The sequence below is a fragment of the Arvicanthis niloticus genome, chromosome 1 (assembly GCF_011762505.2).
Source record: "Arvicanthis niloticus isolate mArvNil1 chromosome 1, mArvNil1.pat.X, whole genome shotgun sequence".
Classification (NCBI taxonomy): Eukaryota; Metazoa; Chordata; class Mammalia; order Rodentia; family Muridae; genus Arvicanthis; species Arvicanthis niloticus.
The window spans coordinates 18498064-18516327 of NC_047658.1; the positions used below are offsets into that span (position 1 = coordinate 18498064).

The 18264-nt window shown below is 52.9% G+C and overlaps 2 protein-coding genes across 7 annotated transcripts; one reads left to right on the forward strand and one right to left on the reverse strand.

The window, feature by feature from the left end:
- The first annotated feature begins 955 nt into the window (after window positions 1-955).
- On the forward strand, window positions 956-10015 carry Il4i1 (interleukin 4 induced 1). Of its 5 annotated transcripts, none has more exons than XM_076933455.1 (9): window positions 956-1020; window positions 2546-2713; window positions 5704-5737; window positions 5831-6066; window positions 6588-6700; window positions 7178-7379; window positions 8339-8407; window positions 8512-8648; window positions 8767-10015. In XM_076933455.1, the coding sequence occupies exons 3-9, from the start codon at window positions 5725-5727 to the stop codon at window positions 9911-9913; spliced, it is 1917 nt and encodes a 638-aa protein (XP_076789570.1). In that variant the 5' UTR covers window positions 956-1020; window positions 2546-2713; window positions 5704-5724; the 3' UTR covers window positions 9914-10015. The 5 variants fall into 5 exon arrangements, with proteins under 5 accessions (XP_076789570.1, XP_076789568.1, XP_076789567.1 ...); XM_076933453.1 differs by having other exon boundaries at window positions 5836-6066; XM_076933452.1 differs by lacking the exon at window positions 5704-5737.
- A 216-nt stretch (window positions 10016-10231) lies between these two features.
- On the reverse strand, window positions 10232-18089 carry Tbc1d17 (TBC1 domain family member 17). Of its 2 annotated transcripts, none has more exons than XR_013110190.1 (17): window positions 17949-18089; window positions 17546-17644; window positions 17377-17451; window positions 16123-16246; window positions 15194-15401; window positions 14574-14685; window positions 14322-14483; window positions 13521-13649; window positions 13333-13436; window positions 12692-12786; window positions 12174-12290; window positions 11996-12096; window positions 11802-11901; window positions 11360-11474; window positions 11157-11273; window positions 10764-10850; window positions 10232-10626 (listed from the first exon to the last, which is right to left on the reverse strand). XR_013110190.1 is itself a non-coding variant. In XM_034495319.2 (17 exons), the coding sequence occupies exons 1-17, from the start codon at window positions 17967-17969 to the stop codon at window positions 10432-10434; spliced, it is 1944 nt and encodes a 647-aa protein (XP_034351210.1). In that variant the 5' UTR covers window positions 17970-18089; the 3' UTR covers window positions 10232-10431. The 2 variants fall into 2 exon arrangements, 1 of the variants encoding a protein (XP_034351210.1); XM_034495319.2 differs by having other exon boundaries at window positions 11377-11474.
- Window positions 18090-18264: the final 175 nt, after the last annotated feature.

The window sequence follows — 18264 nt, forward strand, 5'->3', positions numbered from 1 at the left end:
GGACCAGCAGTGGGTCCACAAGTTGTTTTCTTGGATCACATTGACACATGAGAAAGCTGGTGGTGGGTTGAGGGGCTAAAGAGGTAGTAGCTCAGAGGCTAAGAACACTGGTTGACTACTACTGTTCCAAGGACCCTGGTTTGATTCACAGCACCCACATGGTAGCTGTAATTCCAGTCCCAGGTTATCTGGTGTCCTCTTCTGGGCTTCTTGGGCACTGTCTGCACACAGTGCAGAGATACACATGTAGGCAGAGTCATAAAATCTCAAGGAGTAAAAAGCCTGGCATTGTGAACACCTGTAACCCTAGTACTCCAGAGTTCCAGTCATCTCAGCTACATTGCTACATAACCATATAGAGGCAAGACCAGTGAACTGGGGGGCCAGAGTCCTGAGGACCCCAGTGGCCTTTCTGCAGTACATTTCATTGGTTTAAGACAGGGTCCCCTACTCTAGCCCAAGTTCTTGAATTGGTGTGAACTTCCTGACTTAGCCACCCAAGCACTAAGACTAGCAAGACCACTACAGCCCAGCCCTGCACTCCATGACTTGACTCCCAATTGATTATGATGCTTAGGCCTCAGATTCTCTCAAGATTTGTCTTACACACATGGCCGTCATTGGCAGGCTCAAACAATAAAGATGGTCAGTGTGCATTTTAATGTGTGTGCTCATTCGGGACTGTATATTGGACATAATGCTGAATTCTTCCATGTTGGAGGTAGGGGCTGCCTGCATGCTAAGTGCACACTCTGTCCCTGCATTACTACATCCTAGTGGCCATGTAGTTTGAAAACATTGACATTAAGCCCTGATATCTGCCCCACTTTGAAGAAAACAGACTAGATCTCTGTGCTGGGGGAATTGAGGAGGGCTGCCCAAAATGGTAATGCTACTGGCACCGTGTTGGGCACTATTGCCCAGGTTACACTTACAATTGCAGTTTCCTTCTCCAGGAAGAACACAGGCAGATGCCTTCCTGATCGGTCCCATCATTAAATCACCATGAAGACAGCAAAGGTGACTGCATGGGGAGTCTATTCCATACCTCTCCCAGGATAGCCAAGGGCCAGCCTGTGACCCAGCATGGTAGAACTAGCCTGGCCTAGTGTGAAACTCAAGAAAGGGTGGGGGGTGTAAAATGTCAAATAAGAGGAAGTTGTGTCCGTGTCACGTTAAGGAATGGAAAAGGCCAAGCAGGAGCTCAAGTTCAGACTCTGTCTCTGCCTGTTGTCTGCCTAGCAAAGGGCTTTGCTCTGTATTGAGCAGCATGGAAAACATGGGATGGGGAAGGAGTGATGTGTTTTGTTTCTGAGACATGGTCTATATAGGCCAGAGATCCACCTACCTCCACCACTCAGCCACTGACATGATTTTTGGGTTTTTTGGGTTTTGTTTTTTTTTTTTTTAAACAGGATTCTAGAAGTTTTCTAAGAAATGTCAGAACAGCACTTGAAGACTGCGCAAAGACTTGACCAATCTATGCACGAGCTGTTTCTAGAATTCATAGGATGTTTTAAGGTTGTTTTGAACCAGAATCAAACCCAGTCACTCTGGGTCCCAGACCTTAAAGAGAACAAAAATGTGTAGCTAAGTGTGCTTAAGTAACAACTGATTGGGTGGGGGGAGCACGTCTATATAGAAAGGCTGGTTACTATCTTTAAGGACCAGTTAAATTTGAAGAGGCTGAGGGCAGTTTTAAAAGGTCTCGGGGCTGTTACTGATATGATTAAAGGGTCTGGCAAAAGTTCAGCTTCTGAAGGAGAGGCACTCCCAGAACAAGTGGTCCCACAGAAGGGAAGCACTTCAGTCATCGATAAAATTCAATTGTAAATACTTTTTTAGCTTTTCAAGACAGGGTTTCTCTGTATAGCCCTGGTTGTCCTGGAACTCACTCTGTAGACCAGGCTGGCCTCAAACTCAAAAATCCGTCTGCCTCTGCTTCCCAGTGCTGGGATTAAAGGTGTGCGCCACCGCTGCCTGCCAATCTTTTTATTTTGAAATGAGTTTTTTTTAGCCAAGTGCTGGCATCATAACACTGCACCACCACAACTGGTTTATATGATGCTGGGAAGTTTCATGCACGCTAGACAAACACTGCCAACTAAACTACATCCCTAGCCTGTAAGTCATCTATACGATGCATGCCTCTCTACCCCCATATTTTTTTGAGACATGGTATATAGCCCTGACTGGTCTGGAACTCTATGTAGACCAAGCTAGCCTTGAACTCAGAGATCTGCTTGCCTCTGCTTCCAGGTGCTGAGTAGTTCCTTTCTTGGAGGATAGAAGTTGGCTGCCTGTGGCCTTCCCTTCTGTTTGTCAGTAAAACTTTTTTGGAACACAGCCGCAATAGTCCCATGTCAGAAAAGACGGGGTGAGCAGGGGCTGTGGTGGCATGCCTGTTAGCCATAGTTTTCAGAGACAAGGGCAGAAGAATGGCCTCAATTTTGAGGACAGCCTAGGCTACAGAGTGAGACCCTGTCTCAAAAAAAAAAAAAAAAAAAAAAAAAAAAAAGGTATTCACTAGAAAATTCTGCCACAGCCTACCAACTGCTCTTCCTATCAGGACGTGGCTTCTTTGGCCTGACAAGGCAGTAGGAGAAAGCAATCACTACTCACCTGGTTCTGCCTGCGCTACAGGATGACTTCAGTTCCAGGCTGACCACAAAGGCCATGGGCGCCAGGAGAGCCCCCCAAAGACCAACATGCAGTGAGTGTCCCCTTTTTGAGGTGGGGAGGCAGGGTGGAGGCCACAGCTGCTCTGTTCCTGTCCAGGCTTGGGTCACCCTACCCCCTCCTTTGGTAACAGTGAATTCAACCCACAAGACTTCAGACTGAAAGCTATGTAGTTAGGTCCCAGGGCCCCTCCCACCATCCCTGTCCCTAGGATTCCTGGGAGGCACTGCCTACCAGCTTGTGGCCCAGACCTCACAGCACTGTTCCGTGGATCAGAAGCAAGCCACAGTGGGCAGGGGATCCCCAAAGACCATTTCCGCCTAAAATGCCCATAATGAAGCTGGGTTTCCCAAAGCCAGCAGCAGCTGACAGGTGTGTGGCTATAACACAAATATATACACTAGTGTCTGGGGTCCTGCCTTTGCTGCAGGACACTTAGCCTTGCTTGCTTCTAGCTTCTCATTCTATCCCACATGTCCTGCCTTGTTCCCAGGACTTCAGCATAGCTGAAGAAGGACAGTCTATTCCAACGGTGCCCCAACCCTCAGCATTCCTAACTTAGGCTCAGTAATACTGTTGGCACTAAGATGGGATTTGGGAGTTTTAAATACTTACATTTTTGAGATAGGGTCTCACTGTAGCCCAAGCTGGCCTTGAACTGATGATGATGGGAATAGACTGGGATGACAAACACATGCGCGGTCACATTTACCACACCACTGAATCACTAGCTTGGGATTTGGCAATGATACCTGAACCCATTGTTTGCTCCTCAGAGCTCCCTCAGAGTATCTCCAGTCTTCTCTGACCAGGGACCCAAAAGCTGTTCTCATGAGGCTAGAGGTGCTTCAAGGGTTAAGAACACTGGCTATTCTTTCAGAGAACCTGGGTCTAATTCCCAAGACCTTCCTAGGGGTCACAGCTATTGGTCACTTCCATGCCAGCCATCCCAATGTCCTTTTCTAGCCTCTTTGGGCAATAGACAGACACACATGCTACACAGACATGAAGGTCAAAAACTCAACTATGTAAGTGAATTGTTTTTTTATGTTTTTTGTTTGTTTGGTTTTTTTGTTTTTCGAGACAGGGTTTCTCTGTGTAGTCCTGGCTGTCCTGGAGCTCACTCTGTAGACCAGGCTGGCCTCGAACTCAGAAATCCACCTGCCTCTGCCTCCCAAGTGCTGGGATTAAAGGCGTGCGCCACCACCGCCCGGCTTTATCTTTTTTAATATGTGAAATTTTTAAAAATTCAAAGCCATGGTCCCCGTGTGCCAGGTCCTACCTTTACTGTTACCATGGCAACTTAAGGTTCTCTTATTGGTGCTAAATGGAATCCAGAAAGCTGAGGAAGAGCACTGGCAACAGATGCTGTCATTCTTGGATTCAGGACACAAAGACAGGAGTATCAGGGAGTTTGAGGCCAACCTGGTAAACAGAATATAAATATATATATATATAAATATATATATATTATATATATATATTATACATAATATAAATATATATTATATATTTATTTATATATATTTATATTATATATTTATATTTATATATAATATATATAAATATATATTAATATATTATATATATTATAATATATTAATATATTTATATATATAATATATATATAAATATATATATATATTTCTATAAATAAATATGCTGAAACATAATGGCACACACCTTCAGTCAAACCAGCACCCGGGTGGCAGGGGCAGGCAGATCTCTTTGAGTACCAGGACAGCCAGGAGTACACAAAGAAACCATTTCTGGAAAAGCCAAAATAAATTCCAGGCTGTGATGCAGCCGTTGCCTACCCACCCCTCCCAGGACTGCCATTGTTACTGTTAAAGTGGTGGTGTTATTATAGTATCAATTCCCCTGTAAGGTTGAGACCAAGTCCTGTGCCAGAGTTCTGCCGACCTGGGGCCTCCAGCCTGCATGACTTTGCACTTCTGGCCACCACATATACACCAACTACCATCCCTTTAATGGACCCTGGAGTTCCCCAGTCTGCTCTCTGTGATTTCCCACCCTAGCTGTTCTCCTAACCCATCTTCTCCCCAGCCCCAAGGAAAATTCCCCTGCATCCTGTTGCCTCACCTCATCATTTTTGGGTAACTCTGGTGTCATCTGCTCATGGCCTTCTGCAAGCCAGAGGCAGAGGCTTCTAGGGTCATTTCTCTGAGGTGTCAGTCCAGACTCTGTTGCCCAACAGTTCTTAAGACAAAGCAGGAAGGACAGGTGGCCACTCAGCAATCACCAACTAGTCCTCCCCATGTTCCTGCAGCTGCAGCAACAGGTTCTGGACCTGGCCAGGTGCTATTTGCAAGCCCTGGCTTGACTCCATTCTTGCCATTTTGTGCTGGACCATGTGACATTAGCAGACCTATATGGACTTTGAATGTGTAAGACCCTGTCCCAAGAGCTGAGGGCCCAGGCTTGTGTGTGCTCATTTGATACACTTGAAGACAGGCCTGGAGAGATGGGGAGGGGAGGCCTGGCCCAGGGATGGGCAGGCCCAAGACAATAGTCCAAGAAGCCCAGAGCACCGGGTCCACCATCAACAATGCCACCTGGATGGGTAGTCCCCACCCCCAGCTTCCCCAAAGCTATTTGGAGCAGGAGGAAGAAAAATAGACTGAGTTACTTCCTCTTGCTATCCTCTTCCCACCACCTCCCCCAGCATCTGACCCTAGCTCAGGAAAGCACTTTTAATTCCCCAGGGAGGTGAGTGGGCGGGGCTGGCTGCTTTTAAGGGGAGAATTGCAGAGGGTCTGCTCTGCTGTCCTGTGCAAGAGAGCTGGAGGTAGAGCTACATGGAGGGTGGTGGCAGTCACTTTACTCCAGAAGCCAGGGCTGGAAAGCAGAGGGGAGGGAGTTAAGGCCAGATGTGGAAGAATGGTCCCAGGATCTCTGAAGGATCAAGATTAGGCCTAGGAAAATGGATGGCCAGAGAGGAAGGAGGGAAACAGGCTGGGGATCCCTGACCCCACCACATTGACCCCCAACTTCTTCACTCAGACAGCAGCTGCCACTTGAACCATGGCTGGGCTGGGTAAGTGAGCAACCAAGAGGGGGAAGGGGTGCTGGGATTAAAGCTGACTCCTATACTCCTGGTGACAGTGCGCTGACCCTGTCCTTTTGCCAGCCCAGCATCTTGTCCTGGCGGCCACTCTCCTTGGTCTGGCAGTCTCTCTGGACTGGAAGGCAGCCTCCAGCCTGGACCCTATGGAGAAGTGTATGGAGGACCATGATTATGAGCAGCTCCTCCAGGTGGTAACCTTGGGCCTGGAGCGGAGTTCGAAGCCCCTGAAGGTGATAGTGGTTGGTGCAGGCGTAGCCGGGCTCGTAGCAGCCAAGGTGCTCGGTGAGGCAGGACACAAGGTGAGAAGTGCTGCCTGGAGTCCACAGGGAGCCTTTCCTGATGCCTGCCAGTGGGGAGTCCTGGGTAGCAGGAGGTGGAGAAGCTACTCTTTCTCAGAGACCCCGCTTCACTGACCCACCACACTCCACTTACCCATCCTGGAGGGAAGGCCTACTTCCTCCTCTTAATGTAATTGTTGAAAGTCAAGATGGGGATTTGGGAGCCAGGGGACTGAGATATTCTCAAGGGGAAGTATCCCCTCACCTGACCCCAAGAATGAGAATGGGCCACCCCCAAGTCTTCTGTACAAACTAGGAAATCTCCCTCCTCTTACCTTAAGGTGGGAAGTCCCTCTACAGTCCATCTGGTAGTCTTCCTGCTATAGTCTTGAAATCTTACTTTCTGTTTTCCTAGCAGCCCCTTGTACCCGGAAGAAAGGTCCTTCTAGTGTAGGTGTCCTCTACTGTGAGGAGCAGCACAGGCAGGGGCCAGTGTGAGGGCAGTGAGGGAGCTGAGGTCCCTGTTTGCCCCTCATCTTTAGGTCACCATCCTGGAGGCAGATAACAGGATTGGGGGCCGCATCTTCACTTTCCGAGATGAGAAGACAGGCTGGATAGGGGAGCTTGGGGCCATGCGAATGCCCAGCTCCCACAGGTGAGGCCCCGCCCCTGCACCAAGGCTTAGCCAGAGCCCAGTCCCATACTCACTCCCATATTCCACCAACCCCCATCCTAGATTCAGGCTCAGGCAATTCAGCCTCATTCTCAGTCTGAGCTCAACCAGAAGCCAGCGCTATCCCCAGTCCAGGCACCAGTGTCTTTGTTTTGAGATGCTCCTTCTAGAACCTTGGCTTCAAGCTATACTTCCAGCTCATCCCCAGTGTCACCCATATTCCCACCCGTCAAAAGTTGGGTCTCGACCTCATTCCCTCTCAAATCCCTCAGTACTGCCTTCCAGAGGGCTGGGGTGATCACTCACCACCTAATCAGTGCCCTAGCCTGCAGGCTGCCTGAGCTCTGTTCCTATTCCCACCACTAGCCCCTGAGCCAGCCATCAGGTCCCCAGTAAGTAGTTTGATGCCCATTTCCAGTGGCCCCTCCTATGGTGCCAGGCCAAGCCTCTCACTTCCAGGATCTTGCACAAGCTCTGCAGGAGCCTGGGCCTCAACCTGACTCAGTTCACACAGTACGATGAGAACGCGTGGACGGAGGTGAATGATGTGAAGCTGCGAAACTATGTGGTGGAGAGGATGCCAGAAAAGTTGGGCTACAACCTGAACCTCAGGGAAAGGGGCCATTCCCCAGAGGACATCTACCAGATGGCACTCATCAAGGTGGTCACCAGCTTTCCTGCTGTGCTCAGCCCTGCCCCCAAGAATCTTGTCTCTACTACTATCCTGTTAAGGTCTATTCTACACATCTGCTGATGGCTAGCTAGTGTTTTCTACATCCCTCCAGCTCACCCACTCCTGTAGCCCCTGGCATTCGAAGACCCCTCCAGCGACAGTGCCAATCTGTGTCCCTATCTGGTTGCCTCAGACAGTGCTGTCAGACATCACCCTCTTTTCCTATCCCAAAAGGATCTTTCCAACCAGATGACCCTGCCCACAACTCCATGTAGCTCCCCACTGCCTCTCAGGCCCACAGGCCAGACCTGCCAAATAGCTTCCCCTCCCCACCTGGTGATCCAGGCATACCCTCCTCTGCTCCTGGAACCCAGCTTTCCTCATCCATCACCCCTAAGTCCGTATCCTCGATACCTCTCTACCTGCCACCTTCCCTACAACAAGGAGGTCTGGGTAAAGAGGCTGGAGGCCATGTTTGGAAGGAGCTCAAAGATCACTAATTGACAGGAGAGTCTGCATGCCGTGGGGGAGGTGGCCCTGCTCTCCACACAACTGCCTTCTGCAAGAAAGGGCGATGGAGGCCACAGGGTCGGGGTGGGGCTCTAGTGTTTTCTCCTGGGGCTGGGGAGGGAGCTAAGGAAAGCTATGGATGAAGGGGGACACTGCTGAGTAGGCTTTGCTAGTAACAGCGCCCCCTTGTGGTGTGAGAGGCCCTCACCTGCTTGTGTCCACAATGGTCTAGACACAATGGTCTCTACTGACGCACACTCACTGACCTCCACAAAAGCACACGCTCCTGCTGGCTGGGCGGGCACACAGGGAAATCCAGTATTTGGAGGACTCCCAGGTTCAGAGGAGGTGTATGTATCATGAGCGAATACCTGGGACTTGAAGTGAGGTGAATTGGTGTTCCTGCTGCAGCCAGGGTCCTCTGATTGTCCCCACAGGCCTACAAAGACCTCAAGGCCTTGGGCTGCAAGAAAGCCATGAAGAAATTCAACAAGCATACGCTCCTGGTGAGTGTGGCAAGGTGGTTTCCCTCTCCAGTCACAAAAGATAGCTGTGATCCAGGGCTCGGCAGGAAAGAAGGGTCTGATTAGTGCCCCTGTCTACTGCACAGGAATACCTCCTCAAGGAGGGCAACCTGTCCCGGCCGGCTGTGCAGCTCTTGGGAGATGTGATGTCCAAGGAGGGCTTCTTCTACCTCAGCTTTGCAGAGGCATTACGTGCCCACGCCTGCCTGAGCGATCGACTACGGTGAGGGCACACGGATAGGGGAAGCTACAAGGCGGGGCATCCTGGGAGGGGACAGGGCCTTAAGAGCTGTACCTCGGCTGGGGTCAGCGTGCCAGCCCTTCTTTGCCCTGCCCTGTAGGTACAGCCGCATCGTGGGTGGCTGGGACCTGCTTCCAAGAGCGCTCCTGAGCTTGCTGTCGGGGCCGGTGCTGCTGAATGCGCCTGTGGTGTCGGTCACTCAGGGGAGGCACGACGTGCGTGTGCAGGTTGCCACCTCGCTACGGTCTCACAGCTTGAAGATGCTGACAGCCGACGTGGTGCTGCTGACTGCCAGTGGGCCCGCGCTGCAACGCATCACCTTCTCGCCGCCGCTGACTCGCAAGAGACAGGAGGCACTGCGCGCGCTTCACTACGTGGCAGCCAGCAAGGTTTTTCTGAGTTTCCGTCGGCCTTTCTGGCACGAGGACCACATCGAGGGCGGCCACTCCAACACTGACCGCCCATCGCGCCTCATATTCTATCCGGCGCGGGGCGAGGGCTCACTGCTTCTGGCCTCGTACACGTGGTCGGACGCTGCAGCCCCCTTCGCTGGACTGAGCACCGACCAGACCCTGCGTTTGGTGCTCAAGGACGTGGCGGCCCTGCATGGGCCTGTGGTGTACCGGCTGTGGGACGGCAGGGGTGTGGTCAAGCGCTGGGCGGAGGACCCGCATAGCCAGGGAGGCTTCGTGGTGCAGCCGCCATCGTTTGAGCAAGGGACCGAGAACTATGACTGGTCAGCCCCCTACGGCCGCATTTACTTCGCAGGCGAGCACACAGCTATCCCGCATGGCTGGGTAGAGACCGCTGTCAAGTCCGGGTTACGGGCCGCGGTGAGAATAAATAACTACGGGTACGGGTACGGGATGTTCAACCCCGAGATTTCGGAGTATGCACACGCAGAGGTCAGCTCCGCAAAAGAAGGCTTCGGCTTCCCGGACCAGTATCTGGAAGGGGAGCAGCCGGAGGAGCAGCAAGAGCCGGAAGACCTCGGGCCCGAGGTGCAGGAGCCCTCAAAGAAGCACTTACGGGTGGAAACAAGCCCCAAGGGGCAGCAACACGTGTTCATGGAGGCCATACCCAAGCTGCGGGGACACGTGTTCGTGGAGACTATGCCCCAGAAGGGGCACGTGCACCAGAATACATATCCTTCGGAGCATGTGCATGGGGAAGTCATCCCAGAATTACAAGGGCATGTGGGATCTAGCACCCCGCAGCATATGCACCAAGAGGCGGACCACTCTTAATTTTGTGCAAAGGGGAAGTGGGCAGCCAGCTCCTAACCAGCCCTCTTCAGGGCAGACAGACCACCTACAGTAATAGCCCACAATAAAATTATTTTTGTTAAACCAGAGGCTCACTTTCCTCCCAACTGCTCTGGTTTCCTGAATATAGTTCCCCTGGGTGGGGCGACACGAGTGAAGGAACACTACTATAGTCAAGAGATCAGAAGTCATTGGAGGCTGGGGTGCTGACAGATCCTGACTAGAACAAAAACCTGGCAGCCTTGAGGCTGGCCTGGGCTAAAAGCGAGATCTGAAAAGCAAAGTGTCCTGACTCCAGGGTAGTCAACCAAGAACCGTTTATTGCCTCACATTGGCAGCAGCTGGTGGGCAGGCACTCGGGAATCCCGGACCTCCAGGAGGACCTTCCTCCATTTCATTGGCTGGTTCAGGGTCTCACTTTGCTCCAGGCCTCCTCCGTGGACATGGAGCTCAGGACCTGTCAATCTGGGGGAACCCGGTCAGATGTACTGGGCTACAAGTCAGGCACCATCCTCATCCTCAGGCAGAATCTCCAGACTGCTGTCAGGCTGCGGGACCACTTCCTCAGGCGGCGGCGGCGGGGGCAACGGGGCACGAGTGGGTGACAAAGGCATTGGAGATACCGGAGGAGATGGGCTACTAGGCTCTTCTGGCTGTGCCAGCCCCAGGATCTCCTGCACGTTGTGTGGCAGCTCCTGTGGGGGGAGGGGTGGTCCAAGAGGCTAGTTGATGGGTGAGGGTCGAGTCAGTAGGTGTGGGAGGAGGAGGAAGAGGAGGAGGAGAGCCTGGCTGGAGAGCCATGGGGTTTATTGGGCAAAAACTAAAGACTCACTGGGCAGGCGGTCAGCTGTCTGTACAAAGCCTCTGCCCGTGTAAGCACATCCTCCACGCTCAGCTTCATGGTCAGTTCATTGATGTGCTGTGGGAAAGGGAAGGTCAAGTCCAAGCCTGCACTCTGATGATGGACAGGGCAGAGTGGTGCTAGGGGTACAGGGCCCAGCTGGGGAGGCCTGCCACAGTAGCACTCCCTGCTAGCACTTGGGAATGCTGGAGCACAGTAGAAAGAGCCCTCACCGGGGAGGGGCAGGCTCCTCTACTTCACTGCTCTATAGGTACAGTGGGGAAAACAGACAATTCCAACCCCACCCAGATGATCAACCATCAATCCCGAGGCTAGCGCTTCGAGTTGCAGGTGGACAGGCCAGAAGGTGGGATGTGTCCTCACCTTAAGGATCTCGTTGGAGCCAAAGCCAGACAGCATCAGAGTGTCCCGTTCCATGTCCAAGATGGCACAGGCCACCAGCAGGTGCAGATTGGGGCCAGGAAGCCCAGTCCACAGCACCTGGGGTGTCAGAAGGAACCCCTAAGGCCCCATCCTGACCCACCCATCTGCCTTCAACCCCCCAGCCCTTCTACTAACCCTCTCACCCCAACTGGCTGCCCACCTCCCACAGCCGAAGGACGTCAGGGAAGGGGAATTCCCTCTTGAACCAGATGAGCAGCCACCGGAAACAGAAGCACAGCGAGCCTGAGTCCTGAGAATCTAGAAGACGACGGCGGGCAGTCAGCTTTGCCCACAGCCAGTGATGGAGCTACAGCCCAGATGTGCTAAGCAGTGGGACAGGCAGATGACAGGCATGACTACGCACGTGAGTTCTCCTGCTATTCACAGTGCCACCATTCACTCCCTACCCACTGAGCCACAGCCTCTTCTGCATTTCAACAAGAAACAAGGAACTTAGCTAGAACGCTGTGGCCCTAGGAGGGTCTAGAGAAACCTCACCTGGCCCAAGATGGGCAGGCTTCCCCATCCCCTAGGCTTTGAATGCCAGGTTTCTTGGGATGGTTTTTTCATTCACACAAGACCTACCCAGGAAATCACAGAGTGGCTGATCCAGCACCCGCAGGAGCAGCAAGAGCTGCCCAAGCTGTCGCTTCATGGTCTCCTGACTCTCTTCAAAGTTGCCATGCTGCAGAGCAGGAGATAAGTGTGAGGGCAGAGTCCAGACTAGACGCCTCAGTGGCTGTCCCCGACCACCCTCTCGCTCCCATCCTGCGCCTCACCACAAGTTCCATGAAGCCACAGAAACACCAGAAAGCATCTACTTCATTCTGAACAACGAAGAGGATCGGGGACAGGAGGTCACTCATGCCCTGAACATAGCCTGAGGGAACACAGGGTCAGCTGCAGCACCCTGAGCACCCAGAGCACCCAGCCCGCTCCCATCAGTGCAGTGCTCACCCAAGTCGAAGTGGTACATGCAGTAGGTAAGAAGGATGTCATTGAGCAGGCCCAGGCCTGGGTTCTCAGGGCCTTCATAGAACTTGTTAGTCCTGTCAGTGCGGCTTACATCTCTCTCTGGGAGTCCATCATAGCAGGAACATGAAAAAGGTCAGTAGGCCCTCTGAGCTAGTCAGGTAGCAGTGCTATTTCCCTGTATGCTGGCAGCCCTCAGCTGCAGGGCTCATGTTAGGGTGAGGATGGGGCTTTCCCAGAACCTATGACTGCCACCCAATCTCCAAGTGAGAGCTGACAAGGTTCCAAGACCTCTTCCCCTGCCCTGCCCTCCCCACTGCAGCTCACTCCCACCACCCTGACTCCCACCACACTCTTCCTGACCCCACCCACCAATGAGGCTTTGGTATCCATGACCCCGCCCACCAATGAGGCCTCAGCATCCATGACCCACCCACCAATGAGGCTTCGGTATCCATGACCCCGCCCACCAATAAGGCCTCAGTATCCATGACCCCACCCACCAATGAGGCTTCGGTATCCGTGCAGCAGTGAGTTCCTCCGCTCCTGCTCAGCACTCACAGACTTCCACTGCAGCTTCATTCGGAAGTACTCGTCCCTGAGTCAGGAGGCACGCGGAAGCTATGGCCCCATGCCATCACAGCACCCAGGGACACCTGGGAAACACTCGCCCACACTGTTACTCGTCACGCCCTGTTCTGCCCTCTCCCTTTCCTCTCTCCTCTGATGTTTCTCTGCATAGAACACCCTGTGGGCTTCTGGTAATATGTGTCACCACCCCTCTCTCTGCTGGAAAAGCATGTCCGGGGCATTAAGGTGCCTCAGGTCCTCACGAGGGGCCAGACAAAGCAGATTCATGACACCCACAGGAAGGAGCCAACAGCCACTGCAAAGCTGTAAGAACTGCAACAGTACAGCACCAGAGTGAGGGGGCACCTTGTCAGGAGGCAGCCACATGACTGGAGACATATAGTGTCTCCAAAACAGCATTTGTGGAAGAAGCGCCAATACAGCGTACACTAGTCCTACAAAACAGTAGGGGCTGGTGCTGGCTGCAGGACACCATGATCTTGAAGACTGGGAGAATGTCAAGCCTTAGGGCAGAGACATCCAAAGGATGTGAGAGCCATACTTTCTCACTCACGTTTTCTTCCGCACGTGGGCTTTGTGTTCTTCAGCTGAACTCTCCCAGCTAAGGTACCCAAGAAGGAACTTCCAAGCCTCCCTCCGAAGGCCAGGGCTGAGACCCTGGGGTGTAATGGAGCAGCAGGTCAGAGGGCTTCCTCCTAGCCATTTGCCCACCCATCCTCGCCTACAGCCACCGACACTCACCCCTGAGAAGATTCGACTTTTTAACTCGGGGACATGCTGCAGGCGACCCTCAGGACCCACATGACGGTTCCATTCTTCCTCTGTAACTGGAGGAGCACGCTCGACTGTGGGGCGCTGCCCTAGCTCCACCTGCGGGACACAGGGCAGGTTAAGTCCTAACTGGGCAGGGGAGGAACCCGAAAGACCAAGGAGAGGTAACACCTTCTTCCCTGGCAGCAGGAAGCTTCCAAGAAAGGCACCTGAGAGCCACAGCCTCAGCCAGGCCTGAGGCAAGAGGATGACACTGTGTAAGGCCAGGCTAGAAACCGGAGACATCCAGCCCAGAACACCAAAAATGGCTGGGAAACTAGTTCAGTAGGGAGTGCTGCTCCAGGTCAGCAGCGCGGGGCTGGGAGTGTGGCTTAGCTGTAGAGCACCCACGGAGCATGTAAGAGCCCTGGGTTGGACATCCTCAGCAAGGAAGATCATCCCTCAGGAATACCAGGCAGCTGGCCCAGCACATAAAAGTGACTTCTTTTTTGAAGTTTTTGGGCTTTTTATGTTTTTGGAGACATGGTTTCTCTGTGTAGCCCTGGCTGTCCTGAAACTCACCCTGTAGACCAGGCTGGCCTCGAACTCACAGAGATCCACCTGCCTCCGCCTCCCAAGTGCTGGGATTAAAGGATACGCCACCTCAACCCTGTGTGAAGTCCCTTCTTAACCAGCTCCACATACTGCTCCCATGTTACCAAGGAGACAACTGAGGCCTTGAAGCCTGTGAGGCACAATACAAAGTCCCAAACAGGATCACTTGACACTCACGCAAGAGATGACCTCGAAGCCAGGCTCAGGCTCATCGTCTGGCAGCGGGGGTAGGTCAGGGGAGGAGGCACCCTCAGGGTGCGGCTGTAGGGCTCCCCGGAAGAAGTTGGTCACTCGAGAGAAGCTACTGAAGGTGGTGGAGTAGGGGTCCTGAAGGAAACGCTGGGGACAGACAACAGGCATCAGCGCTCTTCCTCTGGATCTCACCCGTCAAACCCACACGTGCCCTGCATCTGGTCCAGGGACACTCACAGACACCACATTGGAGCTGTCCTGGTCAAAGAGCTGCAGATGGTGGAAAGAGTCGGAGAGGGCAGAGGGGTCCTGAGGGAAGACCAAGTAGAGGCGGGAGTCCTGTGGAGAGCTAGGAGGAAGGCGGTACACAGGTGGCTACAGGTGAAGGGCCCCGTTGTACTAGACTAGCCTGGCCATGCTTACTCCTCCAGGTGCTGCAATCCCTTTCCTGACCAATGAAATGCTATTACAGGGAAAAGCCCAGACCAGAGCTGGACCTTGGAGGCCAATGAGGCCTTTACACTTCTGGGCCAGGTTGACCGACTCAGGGAGGCACCAATGCGTGGGTTTCTAGGCATGAAAATACACTTCCTGTGCATCAGGAGACTACTATTTAAGTCCCATAACGATGGGCCAGTTCTTCCCCCTCTGCCCTCACTTTCAGTCTCACGTAGCCCACACTGGCTTTGAGACCCCTCCTGTCCCAGCCCTCCAAGCACTGGGACTGCAAAGGGGTGTGCCTGGATCTCCTTAGCACCTTCCAACCAGAACTGTGCTTTCATCATTGTCCTGAAGACTCCAGCTGCAGCTGCAGAAGAACATGCTGGCTCACAGGCTCAGCTCAGGCAGACGCTTACCTGGCCAACAGCAGGTATCGGCTAAGGACTCGGAGCAGGGCCCGGGTACCCCCTCTGTGGAAGTGCAAGGCAGGCAAGGAGCCTCCAGCCTGGGTAACCAGGACCAGGTAGGCCCAGCTGAGACCTGGCTTGGATCTGCGGATGGACTTGAGCTCCCCCAGGCTCACAGAGAAGGCCCAGGAGCTCCGGGGGGAACTGGGCTCTGCACCTGAGAGGAAGCAGAGTTATTGGTGCAGTGAGAGAGGTGAGGGGTGTGCAAATCAACTCAGTGTACTCAACAGCCTTGTCTCCTGAGGCCCTGATGGAAGCTACACTCCCCCAGGCCTCTGAGGATTCTGGGCTACTTGGCATTTCCTTAGAAGTAAAACTGCCTATAATCGGAAAGAAGCCCGGTGGGCCATGTGTCTGTTCCAGAATGTTCCAGAACCTTCTGTTTGAAGACTATTCTTCTGCTTGGCACCAAAAAAACAAATCTGCCCCCAGTCCTCTGGCTGTCTCACCTCTAGTGGCCTCTTTGCTCCAAGTTTCTACTTGACTCACAACAAAAGGTTTTAGAGGCTGAGCATGGTGACCCACACCTTTTAAGACCAGTACTTGGCAGGAAGAGGCAGGCAGAGCTCTGAATTCAAGGCCAGCTAAGGCTACAAAGCGAGGATACAGAGTGAGACCATGTCTTTAAAACAAGACGAAAAAAGAAAGAAAGAAATTAACCCTGTAGTTAGCTGTTTGTCAGCCCCTCCACAACCCACAAACCAGGAAACCTTTAGGAGGATAACTCACTGGAAACACCCAGTGCCAAGGCATCCTTTCCTAGGCCAGAAAGGAAGCATTTGGAAGCCGTGTTGACTATAGGCAAGAAAGCCATTGGAACCATGATCATGAAGGGCAAAATGTGGTCCCCTAGATCACCACGGAACAGTTCCACCTACCTCTCTTGGGCTCTGCCAGGTGCGGCCGTGGCCGCACTGTGCTAATGACAGCCCAGTCAGGTTCATAGCCTGGGTCAAATGTAGGTTCCTCCTCTGAGGTGCTGGGCTCACCTCCACTTGGGTCCTTGAGAGAAGAAGTAACAGAATGAATATCTGTGGTCTCTAGGGTTTTCAGTTTGGAGTCTGTAAGCCCCCAGTAAGAAAAGGAGCTTCGGAAGACAGAGGGAAAGAGGCAGGAGGGGGCAAAGCTTGCTCAGGGTTCGACAGAGAGCCAGGCTAGAACCCTACATTCATGGGTTCAGAGACAACTGCTACACAGTAACTGCTCAGAGACCACCTGCAGTCCCAAGACCAATAAACAGTCCTGACTTCAGTGAGAAAGGACAGGCTCACACCCCTGTCCTCAGCCCTTTCTGTGAGCAACCTTTTTGTCAAGGTTCCTCTGTGTCTTTTTGACTTTTCACTGTAAGTGAATGAGGAGCTTCAAGTGGTGGCATTGTCATTGTAACTAGCTGTGTCTACTGGGAAGCACTGATGATGGACAGATAGGGGATACCTTTGAGCAGGGCCAGACAGACAGCTCAACAGGTAAGACAGATGACCCGAGTGCAGTCCACAGAACCCAAAAGGAGAAGTGAACAACTGCTTCAAGTAGTTTATGAATAATAAGTCAGTCAGATAAGGCCAGAAGGATCATTTAGTGCTTAACAAGGCTTGCTGCACAATCCCAGAGACCAGATCCCAGTACCCACGTAACATCCTAAGCTCCAGCATGTCTGCGGTGCTATCTTCTGCACTCGCGCACTCACATGTAGTGAACACACACGATCAGATGCTCATACCACCTCCACCCACCTCTCACAAACTAAATCTCTGAGCTCAGCACTTGCTGCCGAAACTGACAACCTGAGTTCAGTCCTGGGGCCCCCTTGGTGGAAGGAGAAATGCTTCCACAGGTTATCCTGTGACCTCCACACACACCATGGCATGTGAATGCACACACACACAATAAATACATGTACTAAACCTAAAGCAAACAGTCGAAACTGTAGAACCGAGGAGAAAGAAAGCTACCTCAGACCAAAACTAGGCCATACCCCTTAAGAAATCTGAACCCAGTCTCTCACCCAGCAGGGACTCCTAAGGAGGCAAGAGGATATGGGGTTAGATCATTTCACAAATTCAAACAGGCTCACAGGTCTCCAAGTACTCTCTGTCTTCCACTAGGGTGGGGAAGAGGAGCTGGGTACCTACCTTCTTGGAGAAGAGAATCTGGGTTGGGTCTCCAGCCTCCTCCACTGGAGCCCAGTGCAGGAGTACGTCGCTGTCCTGAGGAACATGGGGAAGACTTAGTAGAGTCATCCGAATGCCTCTCAGCCCTCAATTCGAAGTTCCCACACATGCCACCCCCATCCCCGCCCACCTTCTCCACCACTCGAATGATGCCTGCGATGAGCGAGTCCGGATCCTGGTGCTTCCGGGCGCTGGTGTGCAGGTACACGCCTCCCTTCTCAAACACCACCTGATGAAAGGCAAGGGTCTAGGGAGGCGTTTCCCCAGAGGGCGGGGTCTAGAGACGCTGAGTGCAAAGCTGAGATGGGGCGTGGCAATCCTACAGTCCCGCCTCGCACTCCAGATGGGCGTGCGTTTTCCCAGGGGGCGGGGCTGAGGTAGAAGCTCCCTAAGGACTGTGGAGAGTGACAGCTCTTTACCAGGAGATGGTGCTTGCTAAATTGACTTTGCCTAGTCCCTGCACAGCAAAAAGTGGAAGCCGACCACCAGTGGGGGGGCGTCTCCTAGAGTTAAGCGAGGGAATGATTTCTTACCCTGTAGCTGAGTCCTTCCATTGCCGCCGCGGAGGTTCCACTGCCCCGATCTCCTCCTTTTCCGGGTCAACTTGGTGTCATATCCGGAAAAGAACACTCCCTTCCAGGCCAGATAGTGGTAGCGTCCCTAAAGTTGTAGAGCTGCAGTGGGTGAAACCATCTGTTCTGAACAGGGTAGTTAAAATGCGAAGATTTAGGTCACGTGTAGTAGACTGCAGAGTTGGCAAGGGTCAGCGGGACGGCGCAGGCGCAGTGCGACACTCTCGCCACGAAGTAAACAAGTAGGAGGACCCATGTTCCCAACCCAACTCGTGAT

Excerpts from the sequence above, each read along its gene's own strand:
- Il4i1 (XM_076933452.1), top strand. The coding sequence starts at position 2,677 with ATGGGCGCCAGGAGAGCCCCCCAAAGACCAACATGCA. Across the intron at positions 6,701-7,177 it reads CGAATGCCCAGCTCCCACAG|GATCTTGCACAAGCTCTGCA; the intron begins GTGAGGCCCCGC and ends TCTCACTTCCAG. Across the intron at positions 8,649-8,766 it reads TGCCTGAGCGATCGACTACG|GTACAGCCGCATCGTGGGTG; the intron begins GTGAGGGCACAC and ends CCTGCCCTGTAG.
- Tbc1d17 (XM_034495319.2), bottom strand. The coding sequence starts at position 17,969 with ATGGAAGGACTCAGCTACAGG. Across the intron at positions 15,402-16,122 it reads CCTGGCAGAGCCCAAGAGAG|GTGCAGAGCCCAGTTCCCCC; the intron begins GTAGGTGGAACT and ends GCTTCCTCTCAG. Across the intron at positions 12,291-12,691 it reads CGGATACCGAAGCCTCATTG|AGAGAGATGTAAGCCGCACT; the intron begins GTGGGTGGGGTC and ends ATGGACTCCCAG.